General features: G+C 40.2%; 1 protein-coding gene across 1 annotated transcript in view; it reads left to right on the plus strand.

The window, feature by feature from the left end:
- Positions 1–21865, plus strand: part of CRYL1 (crystallin lambda 1) — a 172772-nt gene that overhangs the window by 140247 nt on the left and 10660 nt on the right. Inside the window, exon 5 of the mRNA XM_049782582.1 lies at positions 7424–7618. Coding sequence (XP_049638539.1) covers positions 7424–7618 — 195 coding nt within the window. The remainder of the gene's footprint in view (positions 1–7423; positions 7619–21865) is intronic.

Below are 21865 nucleotides of genomic sequence, written 5' to 3' on the forward strand. Positions count from 1 at the left end.
CCCAAGCCAGGAGCGATTTCTGAGCACGTAGCCAGGAGTAACCCCTGAGCATCAACAGGTGTGGCCCAAAAATAAAACAACAACAAAAAAGTTTCTTTTAACTACGGTGAAATACATCACATTTGCTGCCTTGCCTGTTTTTTTTATTTTCATTATTTTTAAATTTAATCACCATGGTTATACGGTTGTTCATACTACAGTATTTTTTTTCAGAGATAAAGTATTCATGATTGAATTATAGTCATAACATAGTCACAACACAACACAACACAACACAACACAACACAACACAACATAACAGAACAGAACAGAACAGAACAGAACAGAACAGCACTATAGTGAATATAGGTTTGCATTTAACTTTTTGAATTAATGTTTTTGTGGGTTTTTTGGATAGAGTTCTGGAGTGGAATTGTTGGGTTACATGATAGACTTATTGTTATTTGTTTGAGAAATCTCCAAACTTTTCCCATAGCAGCTAAATCAGTTTACATTCCCACTAGTGGCAATAAGGGCCCTTTCCTTCCATACCTTTACCAGCATTTGTTAGTTTTGACCCTTTTATTGTGAGGTGTGTTATGATAAGACACTGTTGTTAAGTGATAGGACATATCTCATTGTCTTTTTGTTTTGCATTTCCCTGATAATCAGTGATGCTGAATTGTTTTCTGAACCAGCTGGCCATCTGTAAATCTTCTTTGGAGAAGTTTCTGTTCTTCATTTTCTTCCCATTTTCTGTGTACTGTGAGTTTGCTGTTAAAAGTTTTTGAGTGCTTTATAAGTCTTTGTCAAATGTATGAAATGAAACATTTTTTCATCAATATGTCTCTTTTTTTTAACTGATGATGTCTTTTGCATTACAGAAACCCTTACTTTGATATTATACCATTTGTATCTCTTTTTATTTATTTTGCCTTTGTTTTCTTTGGATGTAGTAGAATCTTCAAAGACACATCTGAAGCCAATATCATCGAGTGTTTTGTTATTTTTCTTCAACCTATTTTGTAATGTCAGGTCACATTTAAAATCAACAATTTAAATTTGTGCACACAGATGTCTATGAATATGGGGAATATGATAAAAACAAAGCAACATAGTTATATTCTTTTTAGATAAAGACAACAATAAATTCCTGAAGTATAACACCACAAAGCAACTTTTGCCTTAGACACTAATCTAATGAGCTTAGCAAAATTTACTAACACAGGCAAAACCAGCCTTGCTTTTCTCATCTGTAACAATATAGTTGTCTCCTTTATTGCTCAGACAGGGAGAGTTGCTTTTAGTGAGACAAAGGTGATAAAAGGAAAATTCTTGCTTAGATTGACTCTCAAGCACCTGGTATAGAACTGGATGTAACATCTGGAAGTAATACCATGCAGGGTGTGGCTCAAAAAACCCAACACATTTTTTAAATGTTTCGAAAACATACCATAAGTGGGCCAGTGAGAAGAGAGTACAGAGGATAAGATATTTGCTTTACATATGGCCAATCCAGAGGATCCCTGAGCACAGAATCAGGAGTAAGCCCAGAGCACTGCAAGATGTTGCCCACAAATGAGAATTTAAAATAAAATAAATCAATATAGAACACACATAACAAAAAAATCAAACAGTAATCAGTGTGTCACTTATATATTTAATACCATCAGAGAACTCTATCATTAGTTGATTTTGTCATTGTGTGACTACAGTATTAGCAGGGGGTGGAGTTTAAACAAGATTTAGCATGAGATTAACTGAAGTGAAGTAGAAAATGACATTATTATAAGATTGTAAGCATGAAATGTGAGGCTGCTAGAGATAGTATAAAACACTAACAACGGGGCCGGAGAGATAGCATGGAGGTAAGGCGTTTGCCTTTCATGCAGGAGGTCATCGGTTTGAATCCCGGCGCCCCATATGGTCCCCTGTGCCTGCCAGGAGCAATTTCTGAGCCTGGAGCCAGGAATAACCCCTGAGCACTGCCGGGTGTGACCCAAAAAACAAAAAAAAAAACAAAAAAAACAAAACACTAACAACGCTAACCAATAGGAATTTGGGAATATTTGTTGTATATGTCCTCATTGACCAAAGGTAACAGTGTCCTTGGCACTTTGAAGACAGCCAGACCTAAGCACCATGGGGCATGGGGAAGAGGAACATTTATTGAGGTGAGAGAAGGGGAAATAAAAAAAAAAATGCTGCGCAGAGAGTAGAGGCAGGTTCTGTGTGAGCCAGCGTGTCGGCATAATGCCCTTAGAGTTAGTCACAGTGTGAAGCTGGGAATGAACACTGCACTTAAACTTACAGAGAACCTGGATTGTCGGAAAGAAGAGCTTGTGAGGATGACTGACTCAGGAGACCTGGGTAAAATACTTCCTGTGGGGCCAGAGAGATAACATGGAGGTAGGGCATTTGCCTTGCATGCAGAAGGATGGTGGTTTGAATCCCGGCATCCCATATGGTCCCCCGAGCCTGTCAGGAGTGATTTCTGAGCGTAGGGCCAGGAGTAACCCTGAGTGCTGCAGGATGTGACCTCCCAAAAAAATAAAAACAAAGAAACAAAGAAACCAACAACAAAACTTCCTGTTAATCACATCTGTGCTTTTGTGATTCCTGCCCAGAAGCAGCACATTGAAAGACCCTCCCTCAACCCAACATCTCTTCTTTAATTTTTAAAGCTTTTTATTTTTAATTGATTGAGGTACTCTAATTTTCAGTATTGCTGATAGTTTTCCATTTACATTGACACAATATTTTTCTCTTTTTTTGGTTTTGTTTTGTTTGGGGGGCCACATCCAGTGGTGCTCAGGGGTTACTTCTGGCCTCTGCATTCAGAAATTACTTCTGGTAGGCCTGGGGGACCACATGGGATGCCAGGGATAGAAATCATGTTGGCTGCATGCAAGGCAAACACCCCACCCACTGTGTTATTGCTCCAGCCCTACCTCAACATTTTTATTTTAGAGTAAGATAAACATTACTTAAAACTGAACTGTTCCTGGTTCTTCTGCTATTCCAAGATTTACAAATCAGAGATAAACATCCCTTGAAGATTTCAGTGATTCTGGATAGGTGAAAAGTGATTAACTTGAAGCATTTTATTGTTATTAACTTTATTTTGTATTTTAAAATTTGTGAGTAATCTGTATTTTTAATCACACTGTAATTGATGTTCTCTCTGTATTCCTAAAGCACCATTATGCCATTGATTTCAAAATAACAGTAAGATTTTTTTTCTGTTATTGACTCTAATCCTTAAGAAAAACAACCCACAAAACTTGTGATGTTAACTGAAACTAATATGCATGTACATGGAAATGTAAAAAGTACTTTGCCTTCAATGTTTAAGGAGTTATATAAGTTTTATGGTTTTAGATTGCTTTGTGTGCTGCTAAGAAATATTATGTATTACAATCTGGGGACTTGTGGGACAAAGTAATTGTACATGGGTTCTGTTTTATTTTTCTTAATGTTCTTTGGCTGAAAGTTCAAAGTTCAGATATCAAGAAGGGGATTTCTGAAAATTATGTTTATGGGTGATTGTCCTTCCACTGTAACTTTACCTTGTCCTCTTTCTTTGCATCTTTGTTCTTATAATTAAAAATAAAAAATAAAAAAATAAAGTTAATAAAGTTCTTTTTTTAAAAAATAGGTTTTTACATGAGATCTTGGAGGAAATGGGAAAAAAATAAAAGACATTATTGTAATAATGCCCAGAGGTGATAGAGATGAGGGCCAAAGGACTGGCTCACTATATGAAGCTCACCACAGAATGGTGAATACAGTTAGAGAAATGACTACACTAAGAACTACCATGACAATGTTGATGAGTGAGAGAAGTAGAATTCCTGTCTCAATATAGGCAGAGGGTGGGGGAAGAGGGTGTAGGGGAGCACTGGAGGTGGGGAGGACAGACACTTGGGACATTAGTGATGGGAATGTTGCACTGGTGAAGGGTGTTTTTTTTTTTAATAAAAATAAAAAAAAAAAGAATTTGCACTGGTGAAGGGGGCTGTTCTTTCTTTGACTGAGGCCCAACTACAAGCATGTTTGTAATCATGGTGCTTAAATTAAAAGAAAATAAAAGTACTATAATTAAAAAAAAAAAGGTTTTAGGGTCCAGGGAAGTGGCGCGGAGCAGTAAGGCATCTGCCTTGCCAGCACTAACCTAGGACCAACCGCTGTTCGATCCCTCAGCATCCTATATAGTCCCCCAAGCCAGGAGCGATTTCTGAGTGCATAGCCAGGAGTAAGCCCTGAGCACCACTGGGTATGGCCTAAAAAATAGTTTTGTTTTTTTTTTTATCTTGACACCATTATTTGTAAAGTAATTTATTTATAATACAATTTGGTTACAGGCATGCAGTGTTATCACTTTAATTTCCACCAACCCATTTCTCAGGTTCTTTCCCACCTCCAACATTACTCCTTGACAGACACATTTTTAATTATTGTGGTTTGGGTCTCACACTTGCAATGCTGATAGATATATTGTTTGATTGATTGATAGATAGATAGATAGATAGATAGATAAGTAGATAGGTAGATACTTTTCCTCTGTGCTACAGATGAGCCAAGATATTCCTATTTCTTTCCCCTATGTTTATTTTTTCCAAATTTCCTCTTCTTATTTTCTTTTCCATTTCTTCATTCTTGGCATCTTTGTTTCTGGAATCTAGGGTCAAAGATTTGCTGGTCTTTGATATCTTCCATTTCCTTATTAATATTTTTCTGTATACCACACATAAGTGAAAATATCTAGTATTTATTTTTGTCCTAACTTATTTCACTTTATATGAGATTCTCCAGTTTCATTCAATTTTAGCAAATTGAACTATTCCATAATTTCTTGTGATTCAACAATATTTCATTGTGTATATTCCACTTTCATTATCCACTCCTTAAATTTTTTTATAAAGGTACTATGATTAAAAAAACTATTCATGAGTTAGTTTCAGACATACACCCACAATCCCATCACCAAGATCAATTTCCCTCTACTTATGTCCCCAGTTTTTCTTCCAACCCTAAGCCTTCTTCTATGACAGCATTAAAAAATCTTTTTTTTGGCACAGTGTTTATAATAGTATTATTGATAGGGTTTCATGTATAACACATCCCAGTTCCATGCCTTTTACTAAAGTGACACCTATATCCACCATTTTCTCAGTGTCCCTCTCCTGGTTCTATAACTGCCTTCCTCCCTGTGGTCTATATCCTACTGAAGATCAGTTCTCAGCTTTTGTTGCCTTTGAACATTTGTTTTTCCCTACTATATTTCTTTATATGCCACAAATTAAAGAACATTCTCTCTTCTAATTTCACACAACATGATATTCTTCCATAAACATCCATGTAGCAGAAAATTCCCAAAGTTTTGTCTTTTCTTACAGTTAAGTAATTCCATTGTGTTTATGTACCATAAGTTTTTTTTTTTTTTGGTTTTTGGGCCACACCCGGTGACGCTCAGGGGTTACTCCTGGCTATGCGCTCAGAAGTCGCTCCTGGCTTGGGGGACCATATGGGACGCCGGGGGATCAAACTGCGGTCCGTCTCCTAGGCTAGCGCAGGTAAGGCAGGCACCTTACCTCGAGCGCCACCGCCCGGCCCTTTTTTTTTTTCCTGTGTGTGTGTGTGTGTGTGTGTGTGTTTATCCAATCATCTGTTTTTAGGTACTTGGGTTGTTACCAGATTTTGGCTATTGTGAATATAATTACAATGAACATAGGAGTACAAATATATTTTCTAAATCATGTTCTTGGGCCTTTGGGGTGGATGCCAAAAAATAGAATTACTAGGTCATATGAAAGCTCAATTTATAGTCTTTTGAGATAGTTGAAGCTCAAATTTAGTCTTTTGGAAAACATTATTTTCCAAAAAGATTGAAACAGTCTATACTCCCATCAACAATGAATGAATGAAGGTCTCCTTTCCCCACAAGCACAACAGTATTGGTTCTTTTTAGTTTGAGTTTGAGTTTTTTAAATGTGTGCCAGTAACTCTGCAGTGAAGTGATATTCCATTTTTATTTCCCTAATGATAAAAATGTTATATATTTTTATTTATTAATCTGTCTTTGGCCATTTGTATTTCTTCTGTCAGGAAATTTTTGTATGTCTCTCTCAACATTTTGTTTTTTTTTCTTTTAAACCACAATAAGTGCTTTATAGATCTTGGATATTAACCTTTATAAGATGACTGGTGGGATAATTATTCACTCTTCTGTCTTTGGACTCGAATTGTTTTCATATTCTGGCTGCTGTAATAAGTGAAGCAATGAGCATAGGGCATTTTTCTTTCCAAATAAAAGATTTTGTGTTGTTGAGATAGATTCTAAATAGTGGTATCACTAAGACATTTGGGAGAGACATTGATTTTTATCATATTTATTTTAGCATATGGAAAGACCATGTTTGATGCTGAGCATGACTGGCCATGGTCTCCTAAAAATAAATCCCAATAAAAACAGGTCATCTTGTCTTGCTTGCTAAGAGGGCTCAAAAAGGGTGGGGGAGGAGGGAGATGGGGTACACTGGTGAAGGGGTGTTCTTTTTTTTTTAACTAAAATTCAACTACAAACATGTTTGTAATCATGGTGCTTAAATAAAGATATTTAAAAAAATGATGACCAGGACACCAGTGTAGAAGCAGGGGGAAAGAAACTATGTGTGGACATCATATCACTTAGATAGCATTTTTATTTAAGTATCATTTAAAATGGACCCTCTTGAAGTTATATAGTAAATGTGAAATTCATTTCATCTTTAGATGGAGGAGAAATAATTTAAAAACATCATTTGGGAGCCACTGACTAGAGGGCATTTAATCTAGTCTTGAGACTAAGGAGACTCCACCCAGCAGCGTTTTCCTAGACATTTGATACTTCTTTGGGTCTCTTCTAGAATAGTTTCTTGGAGTATCAAAAACCAAATCCAAAAGTTGAAATGCTGAGCATGGCACATTGGCATCTGATTGTCCAGTATGTCACACCTCTGTGTCCCAACCCCATGTGGGGCAGCAGGCAGCTGGGTACCACAGGAGACTAAGAAAACATTTAGTGTGGGAAGATGCTGTATCACAGTAAACACTGGCATGTAGAATGCAGTCACTTTAGTGGTCTGTGGTTAGACAGAAGGCGGTAGATCGCTGGGGGTACAGAAGTACACTGAATGCTTATAGGATGAGAATCTGCACCTTCTGATTTCAGCTTTATCTAACATGGATTTTTCTTTCAACCAAATGACATTGCTTCAGGACCAGTTGCCCTCTGTGTCTCTCTCCTTTGTGAATTACATTATTTCTCAAATGCATTGTCAGGGGGTTTGACTCTAAAGGGGCCTCTGCCAACCACACAGGTCACCATGCAGGGATATAAGATCAGTTCACAGAGCTACATCCACTCCAGCTGTCATGTTAATTTTCCTCTATCCCTTCCCAGGTGAATCCACCCTATTATGTGCCATTAGTTGAGCTGGTCCCTCACCCAGAGACAGCCCCTGAAACGGTGGACAAGACTTATGCCCTGATGCAGAAGATTGGCCAGTCTCCAGTGCGAGTCCTGAAGGAGGTGGATGGCTTCGTCCTGAATCGCCTGCAGTACTCAGTCATTGCTGAGGCCTGGAGACTTGTGGAGGTGAGTGCTGCTCCCTGCGTTTGTGGCTGTCCCAGACACAAGGCATGTGAGTGGTTGAAGGCCACACAGAGCGCCCTATACCATTCAGGAGAGTGAGAGTTCATGTTCTCTCAAGTAGAGGTAAGAGGCAAAGGGAATAAGAAATAGCATGACAACTCTCCAATAGCAATTCACCACTTCTGCCAGAGATTTCTCTGGAACAGTTTAGTTATTTGATGCTAGATTTCTCTGTAGCATGCCCCTTCATACCAGTGCTATGTACTGACCTCTTGTTTGCTGTGCTTCATTTTCCCAGTCTCAGATTTTCTCCCACATGGCTATAAATTTTTAGGAGAAAGAGGTAATTTGAATACATTTGTAACTTGAACCAAACTGAAAACTTTGAGGAACAAGTAGTGAGTAACCTTAGACATGTCTTATAGAAGCTTATCTTATGTATAAATAAAAAATTATGGGGCTGCAACTAATCTCTGCAGAGATGCTATGCTGACAAAAGTTCTTGGTACACTGGTTTTTTTGGGCTAAAAACTCGGGATCTTCTCAGAGTGAGTGTGGGAAGCACTTTCCACCACCCCCATAATGTTTGAAGCCCCAGCAGCCAATACTTAGCACCATTGCCATGTAACAGTGGCCCAGCTTCACAGATTTATCACTAATCTCAGAAGAGGTGCAAATAAAGCAACTAAAACTCATGGATACATTGGTCTGGAGCTGAAAACTCTAGGACACTCTTGAGAGAAGAGCAGACCAAGTCCCCACCTTGCCAAAACCCTAGAAACTTCACCTAGACCCCACAACCACCACCATGCAAACCATGAAAATGATCACACTTTATGATTAATCTCTGCTGAAATACCAAACTGATGAAAAATTCCAGGTATACTTCCAAATTCTATAATATAGAAAGAAGCACACCAGATTAGATGGGAATGTCATATAGAAGCCACCTACACTCAATAAACAAAAGCAAAATCACAGAAGGCTCCACTAACAACATACATCTCAGTAAACCCTTAATGACTTTAATAATCTATTGTGAAATATAACACATTTCACAAATTTTCTTTTACCGAAATATTTTTGATAATTCCATTATCCATTTTGTTGAAACAAGCAATATATAATAAGATATTTTGTGCTTGCAAAGGGAGCAGGCTTGGGGGTGGGTGGGAAACTAAACATTGGAGGAGGGAATGTCACACTGGTAGTAGGATTGTTATTGAATATAGAATACCTGGGAGGAAAACAGTATTATAAACAGTTTAATAAACCTAGCATAATTTAAATAAAGTCTCAGTCACAGATTTTAAATGAACAAATTTTAAATAAAATGCATTTTTAAAAAAGTTAGTCACAAAACCTCTAAAAGTACATCATGTGTCTTACCCAGTTTCAATCCCTAACATCCATATGGTCCCCGAGCACTACCAGGGGTTATCCCTAAGTACTGTTAGATATGACCCCCCAAAAAAATAGGAAGGGAGGGAAGGAGGACAGGAGAAAGGAAGGAAGAAATCCCAGAATCAGTAGAAGAAAGAAAATAATACAAAGTAGATCACACATAAAAGTTGTACTGCAAAGCCATAGTGATTAAAACTGCATAGTAGATCAAAGAGTCTTTTGGGCCAGTGGGTCAGAATAGAATATCCAGTGACAAACCCACAAGTATATGGTCAACTAATTTTTGATAAAGGAGCAGAGAACATGAAATGCAATAAATTTCTCCAGCAAATGATGTTGGGACAATCGATTAAGCATTGTAAGAAATTAAAGCTGGATCTGTATCTGGCACCATATACAAAAATCAATTCAGAGTTGGTTAAAGACCTTGAGATCATACCTGAACCCATAAAGTACACTGAGAAGAGCATAGGCAGAACACTCCAAGATCTAGGCCTCAAAGAAGATATATAGATGGACATTAGGCACATAAAAGGATGCTCGAGAGCACTAATTAATGCATCTCAAAACAAAATGAGATACCATTTCACATCTATTTGAATGGTTATTATCAAACAGACAAATGTTGGAAAAGATGTGGAGAAAAAGAAATTTATGTGTACTATTGATAGGTCTACAAATTAATGAAGTCACTATGGAAAGAAATATGGAAATGCTTTTAAAATTATCTAGAGAATTGAGTTTACATTGGGATGGAGTTGGGTAGAATGAACCCTTGGGACACTGGTGAAGGGAGGCAGCCACTCTGGTATTGGAGTGAAGTATGCATGAAATATTTAATTAACAGTATTGTAAATCTTAGTACCTCCATACTAACGGAGAAAAATCTTATTTAAAAAAATAAAATAGGGGCCGGAGTGATGGTGCAGCAGTAGGGCATTTGTCTTGTACATGGCTGACCCAGAATAGACCAAGGTTCATATCCCCACATGATCCCCCATATGGTTCTGATCACTGAGCAGGAGCAATTTCTAAGTGCAGAGCCAGGAGTAACCTCTGAGTATCACCAGGGGTGGCCCAAAAACCAAAATAAATAAATAAAATAGGCACTGCAAATATATCACTATGTTTTCAGCATTTTCAGCATTGACAGATCTACAAATAAAAATAATAATACAAAAATAAAAGAAAATAAAGTTCAAAAAATTTTTTATTCAGTTCATTTTACCCCTCTGTATACCACATTGCAAAAGACCTCAAGTCCTTGGATTTTTTTCACTAATAACAATATGTTCATCCTTATGGTTGAAAATGGAAGGATTTCTTTTTTTTATAGCTGAATATTATAATATTATATGAAAGAATATTATAATTTATTTATAATTTATATTATATATAATATGAATGAATACTATATTATAATTTCTTGTTTCTATATTGCCACATTGTCATTCATTATTAATCAAAGCACAGTTCTTAACTTTTATATAAATAATACTACAATAAGTACAGGAGTACATGATCTCTTTAATTAAGTGCAGGGGTGGCGAACACGAGCTCTCGAGCAGCATGCGGCTCCCGGCCAAAATGAATGCGGCTCTTTGCCTCTTATCATTCTTTTGTCATACTAAAAGGCTTCTTTATAACAGAAGAAAAATCTAGCCTACTGAATAAGAGAAGATATTTGGACAGGTACATGTAACAATAAATTAATATCCAAAATTTCCAAATCAACTATAAAATCAATCTTAATAATTCAATTTAAATATAGACAGAGGGCCAGAGCAATAGCACAGAGAGTACAGCATTTGCATTGCACACTGCTTACCTGGGTTTGATCCCTGGCATCCAATTAGGTCTCAATCCAGGAATAATTTCTGAGTGCAGAGCCAGAGTAACCCTGTGAGTTACCAGATGTGTTCCAACTCCCAGACCCCCAAATGCAGAGGACTAAACTGATATTTCCCAAAGAAGACATATAGATAACTAAGCGGCACATGAAAATATTTTAATTATCTATTATTACTTCTGAAGTGTGAATTAAAAGAACAATAAGAAATTAGTATTGGAAAGGAAGTGCAGAGAAGGCTCTCTTATATATAATGTTAGTGAGAATATATGCAAAGCTTCTAGAAAATTTCTCCAAAAAACTAAAAACAGGAAAGTCACATGATCCACTATACCACTTTTGAGTACTTATTTCCCAAATACACAAACACTAAATCAAGGGTGGCGAACAAGTTCGACACAAAAAGCCAAAATTTTAAACTGAGATTCGGAGAGCCACACCACGCAGTGACCTGCCAAAACAGACAAATACTCACACAAAAGCACATAATTTTAACAATAATATATTAAACACATACTGCATTTTGCCATTTTAAGTGAGGGTAAAAATCCTGCAGTGATGGTGAGGGTGTGCTGCGTCCTCCACACTAAGAACTAACGGCAAGATGTGACCCAACATGTGACGCGCGGGTCCCCCACTCACTGGCCCCTGCAGTTGTTTCTGAGGGATGGGAGACGGGATGACGCAGCCTGGGGGTGGGACTACGTGCCCGGAGACCTCTCCTCAGAGGTCCCTCCTCAGAAGCAGCATAACAAAATCCAAACTTGGCAAAGAGCCACAGTATACAAAAGTCACAGAGGGCATCCAATAGAAGGATTTGAGGAGATTCCAGTGCAGCCTGATAATTGTGGTGGTTCAGGAGAGGAGCTGAATTATAGCCCTAGTTTGTAAATTAGCAGGAGAAAATGTGAAGGATGAAGTGTGCTAGATTTATAGTATAGCTGGCAGGACACTTATCTTATACATGATCGGCCCAGGTTTTATTTCTGGAACCCTGGCATGATTGGGAGTGATCCCTGCGTGTATAGTGTAGAGCCAGGAGTAAGTCTTGAGTCTAGCTGTGTGTGGCCCCAAAGCCAAAAGAAGAAGGAGAAAGTATGTGCTGAATGGGATCCTGACTATGAGATTCATATATGAATCTCATATATATAAATATATATATTCATATATATGAATCTCAGACTCACACACACAAACACACACACAACTGTGTGTATGTCTCCATGTGTGTGGTCATGGAAGGGAGGCTGGTTGGATTCACAAGATTCTGTTTGTGGTTGCACATACTGCTTCATGGTCTCTTTGTGTTTGCTTCAGAACTAGAGTTGCCATCCAGACATATCTCACCACTCTCTTATAGCCTGAGATTTGGTCATTGAGTGACAAGATGCTGTGGACCGGAATATAGTTTCTTTGAGATTAATGAGGGCAGTGAGGAAGTTGTGTTGTGTTGTGTTGTGATGAAAAACTTCTACCCACGCAGTTGCTGAGTTGTACTTCCAATAACTTCTTTCCCTTGCCAGGAAGAGTTGTGGAAGCAGGCATAGTGAATGACAAATTGATTCTTGCACCAGTCAGGATGTATTCATGCTAATGAGATGTGGAAAGTGCTTACCTTGGTCTTTCTCCTGAGGATTGAATTGGATAGTTTTTCCTCAAGCCTTGAGTGGCACAAATTAAGTTCTTGTCCTGCAGCTAAGGGAGGAATGGTGGGTGGATCTGATAGGACCCTTTGAGATTCCAGAATATTGTCAATGAGCTTGATTTCAGACATACAAACCAAGAGAAATCATTTCCATGAAAAAGTACATCTTTAAACATCAGTAGGAAAATTAAAAACTAAGCTTTGTGATGTTTTTTTGGAGGGACTTCCTGAGTGGACCACGGCAGGGCAGGGAGAGATCCAATATCCCACCCAGGCAATCTCAACCATCTGGATTGGAGGCTTACTGCAAGAACCTAGAGATACAGTTGTGCTGGAAGGCCCCCAGGACCACAACAGTGGTGTGATATTAAATCTTTGTGGCTACACACAAAGCATGCACTTTAATCCTTGGACAGTCTCTCTAGCCCAGAGACCATTGTTATGGTAAACTAATTTCAAAATTTATAGTTTCTTTCATGTTTCATTTCCTTCTGATATTTTGGAGTCATTAAATCTTAAAACCACAAGAAGCAGTTATTTTTTTCTTTTCAATTTAACACACCCACCCATGAAATTAAGTTTTGATTAACGTTCCATACTATGGTAGAGACTCCAGACTGCATCATTCCTTTGTGCTTCTGTGTATTCAGTAGCCATGGAGAGGGCAATTGTTCGGTCTCTGATAGGATTTGGGGGGATATGCAGAATGTATTTATGAGTGGAGAGAACAGTGGGCAAAATCTCTGATAGGGTAGGAGGGGTTATATGAAACACACTTCCTCACCTGTAGGTTACATGATGGTTAGAATAGTGTTTTTCTTTTTCTTTTCTTTTCTTTCTTTTCTTTCTTTATTTCTTTCTTTCTTTCTTTCTTTCTTTATTTATTTCTTTCTTTCTTTATTTCTTTCTTTCTTTCTTTCTTTATTTATTTATTTCTTTCTTTCTTTCTTTCTTTCTTTCTTTCTTTCTTTCTTTCTTTCTTTCTTTCCTTCTTTCTTTCTTTCCTTCCTTCCTTCCTTCCTTCCTTCCTTCCTTCCTTCCTTCCTTCCTTCCTTCCTTCCTTCCTTCCTTCCTTCCTTCCTTCCTTCCTACCTTCCTTCATTCATTCCTTCCCTCCTTCCTTCCTTCCTTCCCTCCTTCCTTCCTTCCTTCCCTCCTTACTTCCCTTCCTTCCTTCCCTCCTTCCTTCCGTTCCTTCCTTCCTTCCTTCCTTCCTTCCTTCCTTCCTTCCTTCCTTCCTTCCTTCCTTCCTTCCTTCCTTCCTTCCTTCCTTCCTTCCTTCCTTCTTTCTTTCTTTCTTTCTTTTTGGTTTTTCGGTCACACCCGGCAGCGCTCAGGGGTCACTCTGGCTCAGAAATTGCCCCTGGCAGGCGCAGGAACCATATGGGATGCCGGGATTCAAACCACCATCCTTCTGTATGCAAGGCAAACACTTTACCTCTGTGCTATCTCTCCAATCCCTAGAATAGTGTTTTTAATGCTATCTTATTGACCTGCTCTCAACTCCCTACTCACAAAGCCCATGAACCAACTTTGAGTCTTACCTTGAGGCTGATGAAAACTGTACCTTAGTTTTCAGTTCCAATCTGTAGTAGACCTCTTGAGAAGTTGCCCTAGAAGAGTACAGGGAATGGGGAGAGGGGGAAACCTGATACCTGATCTTTGACCACCAGTAAGGCTTTGGCCTCTGCATCTTCATGTATTAGATTTCATCTCTTCTAAGGAAAACTTTTTGGATAACTTTTCTGGGCAGCATTTTTCTTTTGCCAATATTATGTAACTTTCCATCATCATGGGCTTAGTTGTAATAATATGCAGCATGTTGCGCCTTTTTTATTTGCCTTATTCCTCCATATATTTTATTTGTGTACCTGTTTCTGCCTTCTAACTCAGGTTGGTGTAGCTCAGTGCAGAGATTCCCACTTCATCATTTCTTAGCTGCCATTTCCTGGCCTGCTTTTCTAACATGGAATACCACTGGCTATTTTTTTTTTTTTCCGGCCACATCCATTTGATGCTCAGGGGTTTCTCCTGGTTAAGGCTCAGAAATTGCCCCTGGCTTGGGGGGAACCACATGGGACGCCGGGGGATCGAACCACGGTCCTTCCTTGGCTAGCGCTTGCAAGGCTGACACCTTACCTCTAACGCCACCTCACCGGCCCCCGCGAAAATTACTTTCAATGTGATTTGATTCACTCTAAAGGAAAAAAAAACCCACACTTTGGAACAAAAGACGGCCTGGGTGTGGTGTTTCCAGGCTGAGTTACTCTCCTTGGGCAGAGCCCTATTTGGAGAAAGGTTCTGCATGGTTTAACTGCCGGCTGGGTCACACTTGAGCATCAGTGACTTCATCAAGCCATTTGGTCTTCAGATCAGGGATGCAAATTATGGCCAGGCTTCCTCTTCTGAGTCACAGACATGTGTGAGCAGAGGCAGGTCATCAGAAGGCAGCCAGAACCGCTTGGGCTGGCTTTGACTTCGCATGTCTGCCTGCAGTGCTAGAGCAGAAACATCCAGGCAACTTGCCTTTGGTCATGGCCCTGAAAATGGCAGCCTGCCACTATGGGTGGCTCCACAACAGTAGAACATAACCTCACTCCTTGGTGACACAAAGGCAGGTGTTGGGCTGAGCAGATTCGGGGATAAAGAAAGACAACTGTGGCCTCTGCTTCTGTTTCTTGTTCACAGATCGTGTCATACATAGATTGGCAGATGTTTCATTTCTTCTTTTCTTTTAGAAATTCTTATACCTGGATCTAGCTCTGCAAACTCACCTTGAGATCCAGCAGTTTTCCTTGTCTTGTGGCTTTAGAGGAAGCCACCTCAGACATTAAGCTGTCTGCATTGCCCACCTCTTCCAGACAGTCTTGGATAGACCCTGTCATTCCACTGAACAACAAGAATGGTTTTTCCATTCATGCCCATCAGAACAAGACCCCCTGACTGAGTTAGTATATTACCTGACAGTCATTGTATTACCTGACCCAGAAATTCTATCCCGGGGAAAGAAAAGTGCACAGAGCCAGGCCATGAACATGAAAGTAGTGAAAGAAAATTGCCTTCAATGTTGAAGAGTTACTTAAGTTTTATGGCTTTACATTGCTTTGTGTGATGCTAAGAAATATTATGTATTACAATCTGGGGACTTGAAGGACAAAGTAATTGTCCACGGGTTCTGTTTTATTTTTCTTAATGTTCTTTGGCTGAAAGTTCAAAGTTCAGATATCAGCAAGGGGACTTCTGAGAATTATGTTTATGGGTGATTGCCCTTCCACTGTAACTTTACCTTGTCCTCTTTCTTTGTATCTTCGTTCTCATAATTAAAAATAAAATTTTTGAAAAAATGAAAAAAAGTAAAAAAAATAAAAGAAAAAGAAAAGAAAACAAATATGCCCGAGGAACACAAAAATACAATACAAAAATACCTTCCTTACACTTATATTCATTGCAGTGCTATTTACAATAGCCAGACTCTGGAAACAACCAAGATGCCCTTCAACAGATGAGTGGATAAAGAAACTGTGGTACATATACACAATGGAATACTATGCAGCCGTTAGGAGAGATGAAGTCATGAAATTTTCCTATACATGGATGTACATGGAATCTATTATGCTAAGTGAAGTAAGTCAGAGGGAGAGAGAAAGACGCAGAATGGTTTCACTCATCTATGGGTTTTAAGAAAAATGAAAGACATTTTTAACAGTATCTCAGAGACAAGAGAGATGAGGGCTGGTAGGTGCAGCTCATGGCATGAAGCTCATCACATAGAGTGATGAGTGCAGTTGGAGAGATGACTACACTGAAAACTATCATAACAATGTGAATGAATGAGGGAAGTAGAAAGCCTGTCTCGAGTACAGGTGTGGGGGGGGGGTGGGGAAGAGGGAGATCTGGGAAATTGGTGATGGAATGTTGCACTGGTGAAGGGGGGTGTTCTTTACATGACTGTAATCATACAACTATAATCATATTTGTAATCACGGTGTTTAAATGAAGATAATAAAAAAAAGAAAAGAAAACAAAGCAAGCCAAGCCACAAGGTTCATAGGCTCTGTGGTGCAGTGTGGCATCTGAAGTCATGGGCCTGGCAGGTGAGGAGACATTCCAGGTCATAGCTCAGCCTCTGGAAAGTGCTATTTTTTTGAGTTTTTCTTGGAGTAAAAGATATTGGAATATTCAACTTTTTCCAGCTATATTTAACCCAGAATGTGTCCAAAAGGGAAGAGCCAAGACTTGAGTGAAATATTGCAATTTAGGCAGCCCCTTTTGTCTTTATACTTGGCAAGAAGAGCCACATTAATGACTGATCAGCCACAGGAACCAAATGAGACACCAGCACCTGGTCCTCTCCATACCTCCAGCTCAGTCATATGCTACTTTTTGTAGATCATATTTTACACACAAAGCTTTAGGATATTTTTTGTTGTTTATGTTGAAAGCATCTGCTGGAAAATTTTTCTGTTAAAAACATTTTTTTCTCAGCTGCCTTTTTCACCCTCTTGGGCCATGTGTCCTCCAAGGCAATGCCAGTTTTGCTGCCTTTTCTTTTCCTGAATAGCTAGATGCTCCCCTTGACCTTTAGGTCATCTGCCAGCACTGCCCAGTCCTCCAGGTCCAGCCTGCCTGGGACCCCTTTATTAAAGGTGCAGATGTGACTCTAGGCCTGACTGCTCCATCTTGGGTGTTTGGTTTATCTATCTATATCATCCCCCCCAGATTTACCGAGGCAAACATCTAGGAAGGTTTCCTGTCCTTTTGTCATGATTTTTGTTACCCTGAGAGTCTAGCCCAGGGTGGCTTCTGTTTATGAGGCAGAAGGAAATGCCTCACTCCTCCACAGTGCTTCAGGATACCTGGAGTAGCATATTCTGCCACTGCCACCTTCTGCTCCCTGCCTTTAGTCCCCTCATCCCCTAACTCATATTTCCCTTTTGTTTTATCATCCCCACCCTGTGTCATCCAGACCTGTGTCCCTTCAGCCCCTGTATCCCCTCTGTCCTCCACTCTCCCCACCCTGGATCTCCCTACCTGGGATCTCCCCATCCTTTATCTGCCCTGCCATCTGTCCCTCCCACCCTTTGTCCTATGTCCTCTGACACCTGTGTATCTTGTTTTCTAAACCTATGCTGGTTTGTCTATGGCAGCAGGTTCATAGTGATAACATCAGCATTTCATCTTTTCTGGGCCTCCACCTGCCAATGCCTTGGCTCTTCCCACACCTAAGCTGGACAGAGGGACCACCTTCCTTGCCCATGGAGACCCACCATGATCCCTTTCCTGCCATGTCTCTGCTGAAGGTCATGCTCCCCTACAAGGCATCACTCAAGTCACTGAGAACCACAGTATTTTGGACTAGTCCCAGAACCACATTTAGCAAGTGCTAGCTATCCAGCTTAATTGCAGAGAGAGGGTCAGATCAGTGGAAAATGCTTCCAGGTGATAGTTTCTTGGACACCTGATTGAATGACACCAAGATACCCTCAGGGCTCATAACTGCTGCCATACTGTTTCAGATGGTGCAAGATCAGCATTTGGGCCTATGGCTGCCTCCTCCTGTTTCAAATAGTTTCAAAAATCAAGCATCAGTTTTGTGCCACATACTTTAGTTAGTCTCAACTCTCCAAGGCATCCTCCCCTTTCACACATACATTATATAAGCCCCCAGGTCCAGCCACAAACCCCTCAGAGAGATCTCTTGGACTGGGATGGCTGATCCATTCCCAAGAAAGCGCGAGCTGCTGTAGAAATGGGCTTTATGCCTGTTCCTTTGAAAACAGTATTCGCTCTCTGATAGTCTCCTGGTGAGCAGAACTTAGAGCAACAGAGAGGAAAATAGACTATCTTTACATTACTTTGTGAAGGTGACTTTGTGAGTACCTAATTGGTCAACATCAAGTCTCTGTTTGCAGAGGACACCTGCAGATTGGTTATTTTAGGGATATCTCCATCCCTTCATGCTCCAACAGTCATGACTGCATCCATTAGAAACTCAGTTCCAAAATGTGTTTATTTTGGAATAAATCAATGTGTATATTTGTCTCAGAGCTTACTCCTGGCTCTATGCCAAGGGATTATTGTAGTGGGGCTTTGGGGGATATATGGGTGCCAGTGATCAAACCCAGGTTGGCCACATGCAAAGCAAATTTCTATCCACTGTATTATTTCTCTAGGTTCCAAAAAAAGCATGTTTAAAGGACTGGGTCATAGTTAATATAACAATTTATGATATTGACATGGGTTGCTTTGATCCCCTCTGCAGGAATTGGGCTTCTCTGGGGTGAGGGACTCACTGGCCACCTATCACCATCCCAATCTGCTTTGTCTTTGCTGATATACAAAGATTCAAATTACTAAGTTGATTCCTTGACAGGCCAGGGCAGTGGTTACTGAAGTAGAGGAAAGAATGAGGGAAGCAAGCATAGGGTAGGAGGTGTACCAACTGTAGGTTGCTGTGTCCTCAGCCTTCTCTCCATGCTAGGCCAGTGCTATCCAGAGGTGCCTGGACAGCACAAGGCAGGAGGTTGTACTGGAATCCTAGGGACCTGCCTTCAAACTCGTCTCCAAGTGTACCCCCGCTCCTTTTGTACTCTCTGGTTTAAATTTCTGTATAAGAAGCTATTTCCAGAATACACCCCCCCACATCCACCTTAAAGTGTCTCTGTCCTTGCTGAACAATAGTCCACTTACTCACTCCTGAAATAGAGGGTGAATTCCTCCTTTTGTGTTTGTTTTTAAGGTCAGGAACTCTCCCTCTCTGTCAGACTCCATCATGCTGTTGTTTTCCTCTAAGCCCAGCATTGTGAGGACAAACACACCAGGGCATTACCACTGTGATCTCAAGAGCTCTGGAACATTCTCTATGCCAGGACAAAGTCCTTTCTATCCTTCCTGCTCCCCCTTCTTTTGTTTTCACGTAAGAACTTTGTTTTTAAAGGCTGTTCAAGGAAGACATGTGATCTGTATTTTCACTGCCCTAGTAAGAGTTTTTGATTTTCTGGGTTTCTGTGTAGTCTCTGTAGATATTATCTCCCTCTGGTTTCTTATGCATTTTTGATGGGTCTATGATATTTCATGGAGTGGGCTTGAAGTGTAGGGTTGTTTCCAGCTGTAGGCCAACATACAGCCTCAGTGAACCACAGGGATCAACACATTTATTGACGTTGCCTGTAGAACTTCCTCAGAGAATGATTTGATAGTGGAAAATCATCTTCCTGCTGGCAGGAAGTTCCACATTTTACCTACCACTTGAGGGTTATGACCTGAATGGCACAGAGTGTTCGACCCACCTTTCTTCCCTTGGCACAGTATGGGCTTGTTCCTAGCACCATGAGAACTGTGATCCCTTTTGAACTCATGTCCTTTCTACCCCATCCTCCAGGTTTGAGGCTCTGCACAGTGGCCTTTTTATGGGAATGATTCAGTGTTCTGTTGCAAGTGGTGTCCAACCAGCTCTTCCACAATTTAGCAAAATCTGCCTGTGTCATTCTGTAGGAATGTCTGTACTCAGCTCCCAAGAAAATGGTAGTTATTAGTGAGAGACCAATAAGCACAGACCTGACAGGCTTTGCATCTTTACTTTTTTGCTTTTTGTTGTTGTCATTTTTGAATTTTTGGGGGGAGCCACATCTCAGAGCCTATTCTTGATTTGGTGGTCAGTGTTCTGCTTTGAGGCTACTCCTTGTGGTAGACAAGGGACCCTGCTGGGTTCAGGACAGACGTTGGACTCCCATATTCAAACCAATACTTGGAGCTGTCCCTAAGCCTCACAGTGAAGTCGTGCATTTGTTGCTCCTTTTCCCTGGAAGGAAGCATGGGAGAGTGAGGTTAATTGATCCAGTTCTTCACATGCTAATCTTGTTTTCATATTAAAGTTTAAGTAAGACTCCATAAAGATTTTAGAAAGACTTTGGGGTTAGACAACTTAGTATACCTGGAGCCTGTAGTTGGTCTTATGGCAGGATGATTCATGGGTAGAGACACCTTATTTTTAGGCCAAAGGGTTTTTCCTCTCTATTTTCCCAATTTTTACTGCATCTATGCAAAAAACTAACCCTTTTTAATCTTTCAGATAGAGGTGTCAGCTTTTTTATAACTTTATTTTACCTCATATTTCTATATATTTTTTGGGCCACACCCGGTGACAATCGGGTTACTCCTGGCTCTGCATTTAGAAATCACTCCTGGCTTGGGGGACCATATAGGATGCTGGGGGATCAAATCACGGCCCCTCCTAGGTCAGCCACATGCAAGGCAAATGCCCTACCACTGCGCCAATGCTCTGGCCCCATATTTCTGCATTTTTCTGTAAATTTAAGAAGGAAGAAAAATAAAGAGGAAAGGATGGGAGTCAGTGGCCAGGTCTCAGTGGTCTCAGGTGCTTTGGTGAGTTAAAAAAGGACATAACTAAATATCCAAGCCATGGGGCTGGGAAGGTGGCGCTAGAGGTAAGGTGCCTGCCTTGTAAGCGCTAGCATAGGATGAAACGCGGTTCAATCCCTCGGCGTCCCATATGGTCCCGCCAAGCCAGGGGCGATTTCTGAGCGCATAGCCAGGAGTAACCCCTGAGCATCAAACAGGTGTGGCCCAAAAAACAAAAAAAAAAATATATCCAAGCCAAAGTCAACAACAAGAGAATCAAGAGACCCAAACTATAACAACCTAAACTTAAAAATGGGCCTGTTATACTGGCAAGCCAGGGGACAAAGGGTGGGAGTATTGGAGCACTCTGGGAACAAAGGCATAGGGAGGTAGACACTGGTGGTGGGGCTGACCTTGATTCACTGTATGTCTGAAATCCAACTATGAAAGACTAAGTAAATCACAATGGTTTCAATAAAATAAAATAAACTAGACTATAAATTTTACACTAGCTCATAGTTCTAGCTATTTTTTTCCTGGGAGGGCACTACCTTGCACACAGCCACCATGGTTTGTTCCCATATGGTCCACCAAGTCCCCACCAGGAGTGATCCTGTGCACTAAGCCATGAGTAGGCCCTGAACACAAAACAAAAAAAGATAAGGTAACAGTTCATTACTGAAACTCAAAACCTATGATGATATACTTTGTATTTTTTTCTAAGAAAAGTACCTAAATTTTTGTACGAAAAGTACCTGTGTGCATACTTGTTTCTGTTCAGTCCATCCCTGAAGTTGTTCTGGTTCAGTCAATCTACCATGGATCTACGTCATCCCTGGATGTGATGAGTAAGGAAGGAAGAGAGAGAGGGTGGCAGGCAGGGAGAGAGAAAGGAAGGAAGGAAAGAAATATGGAAATTCAGGGTCAATGATTGTAAAAAGTAGAACAAAACAAAATTGACTTGAATGACTCAAGTTCTGGGAATTATTTG

This window comes from Suncus etruscus, chromosome 10 (genome assembly GCF_024139225.1).
Source record: "Suncus etruscus isolate mSunEtr1 chromosome 10, mSunEtr1.pri.cur, whole genome shotgun sequence".
Taxonomy (NCBI): domain Eukaryota; kingdom Metazoa; phylum Chordata; class Mammalia; order Eulipotyphla; family Soricidae; genus Suncus; species Suncus etruscus.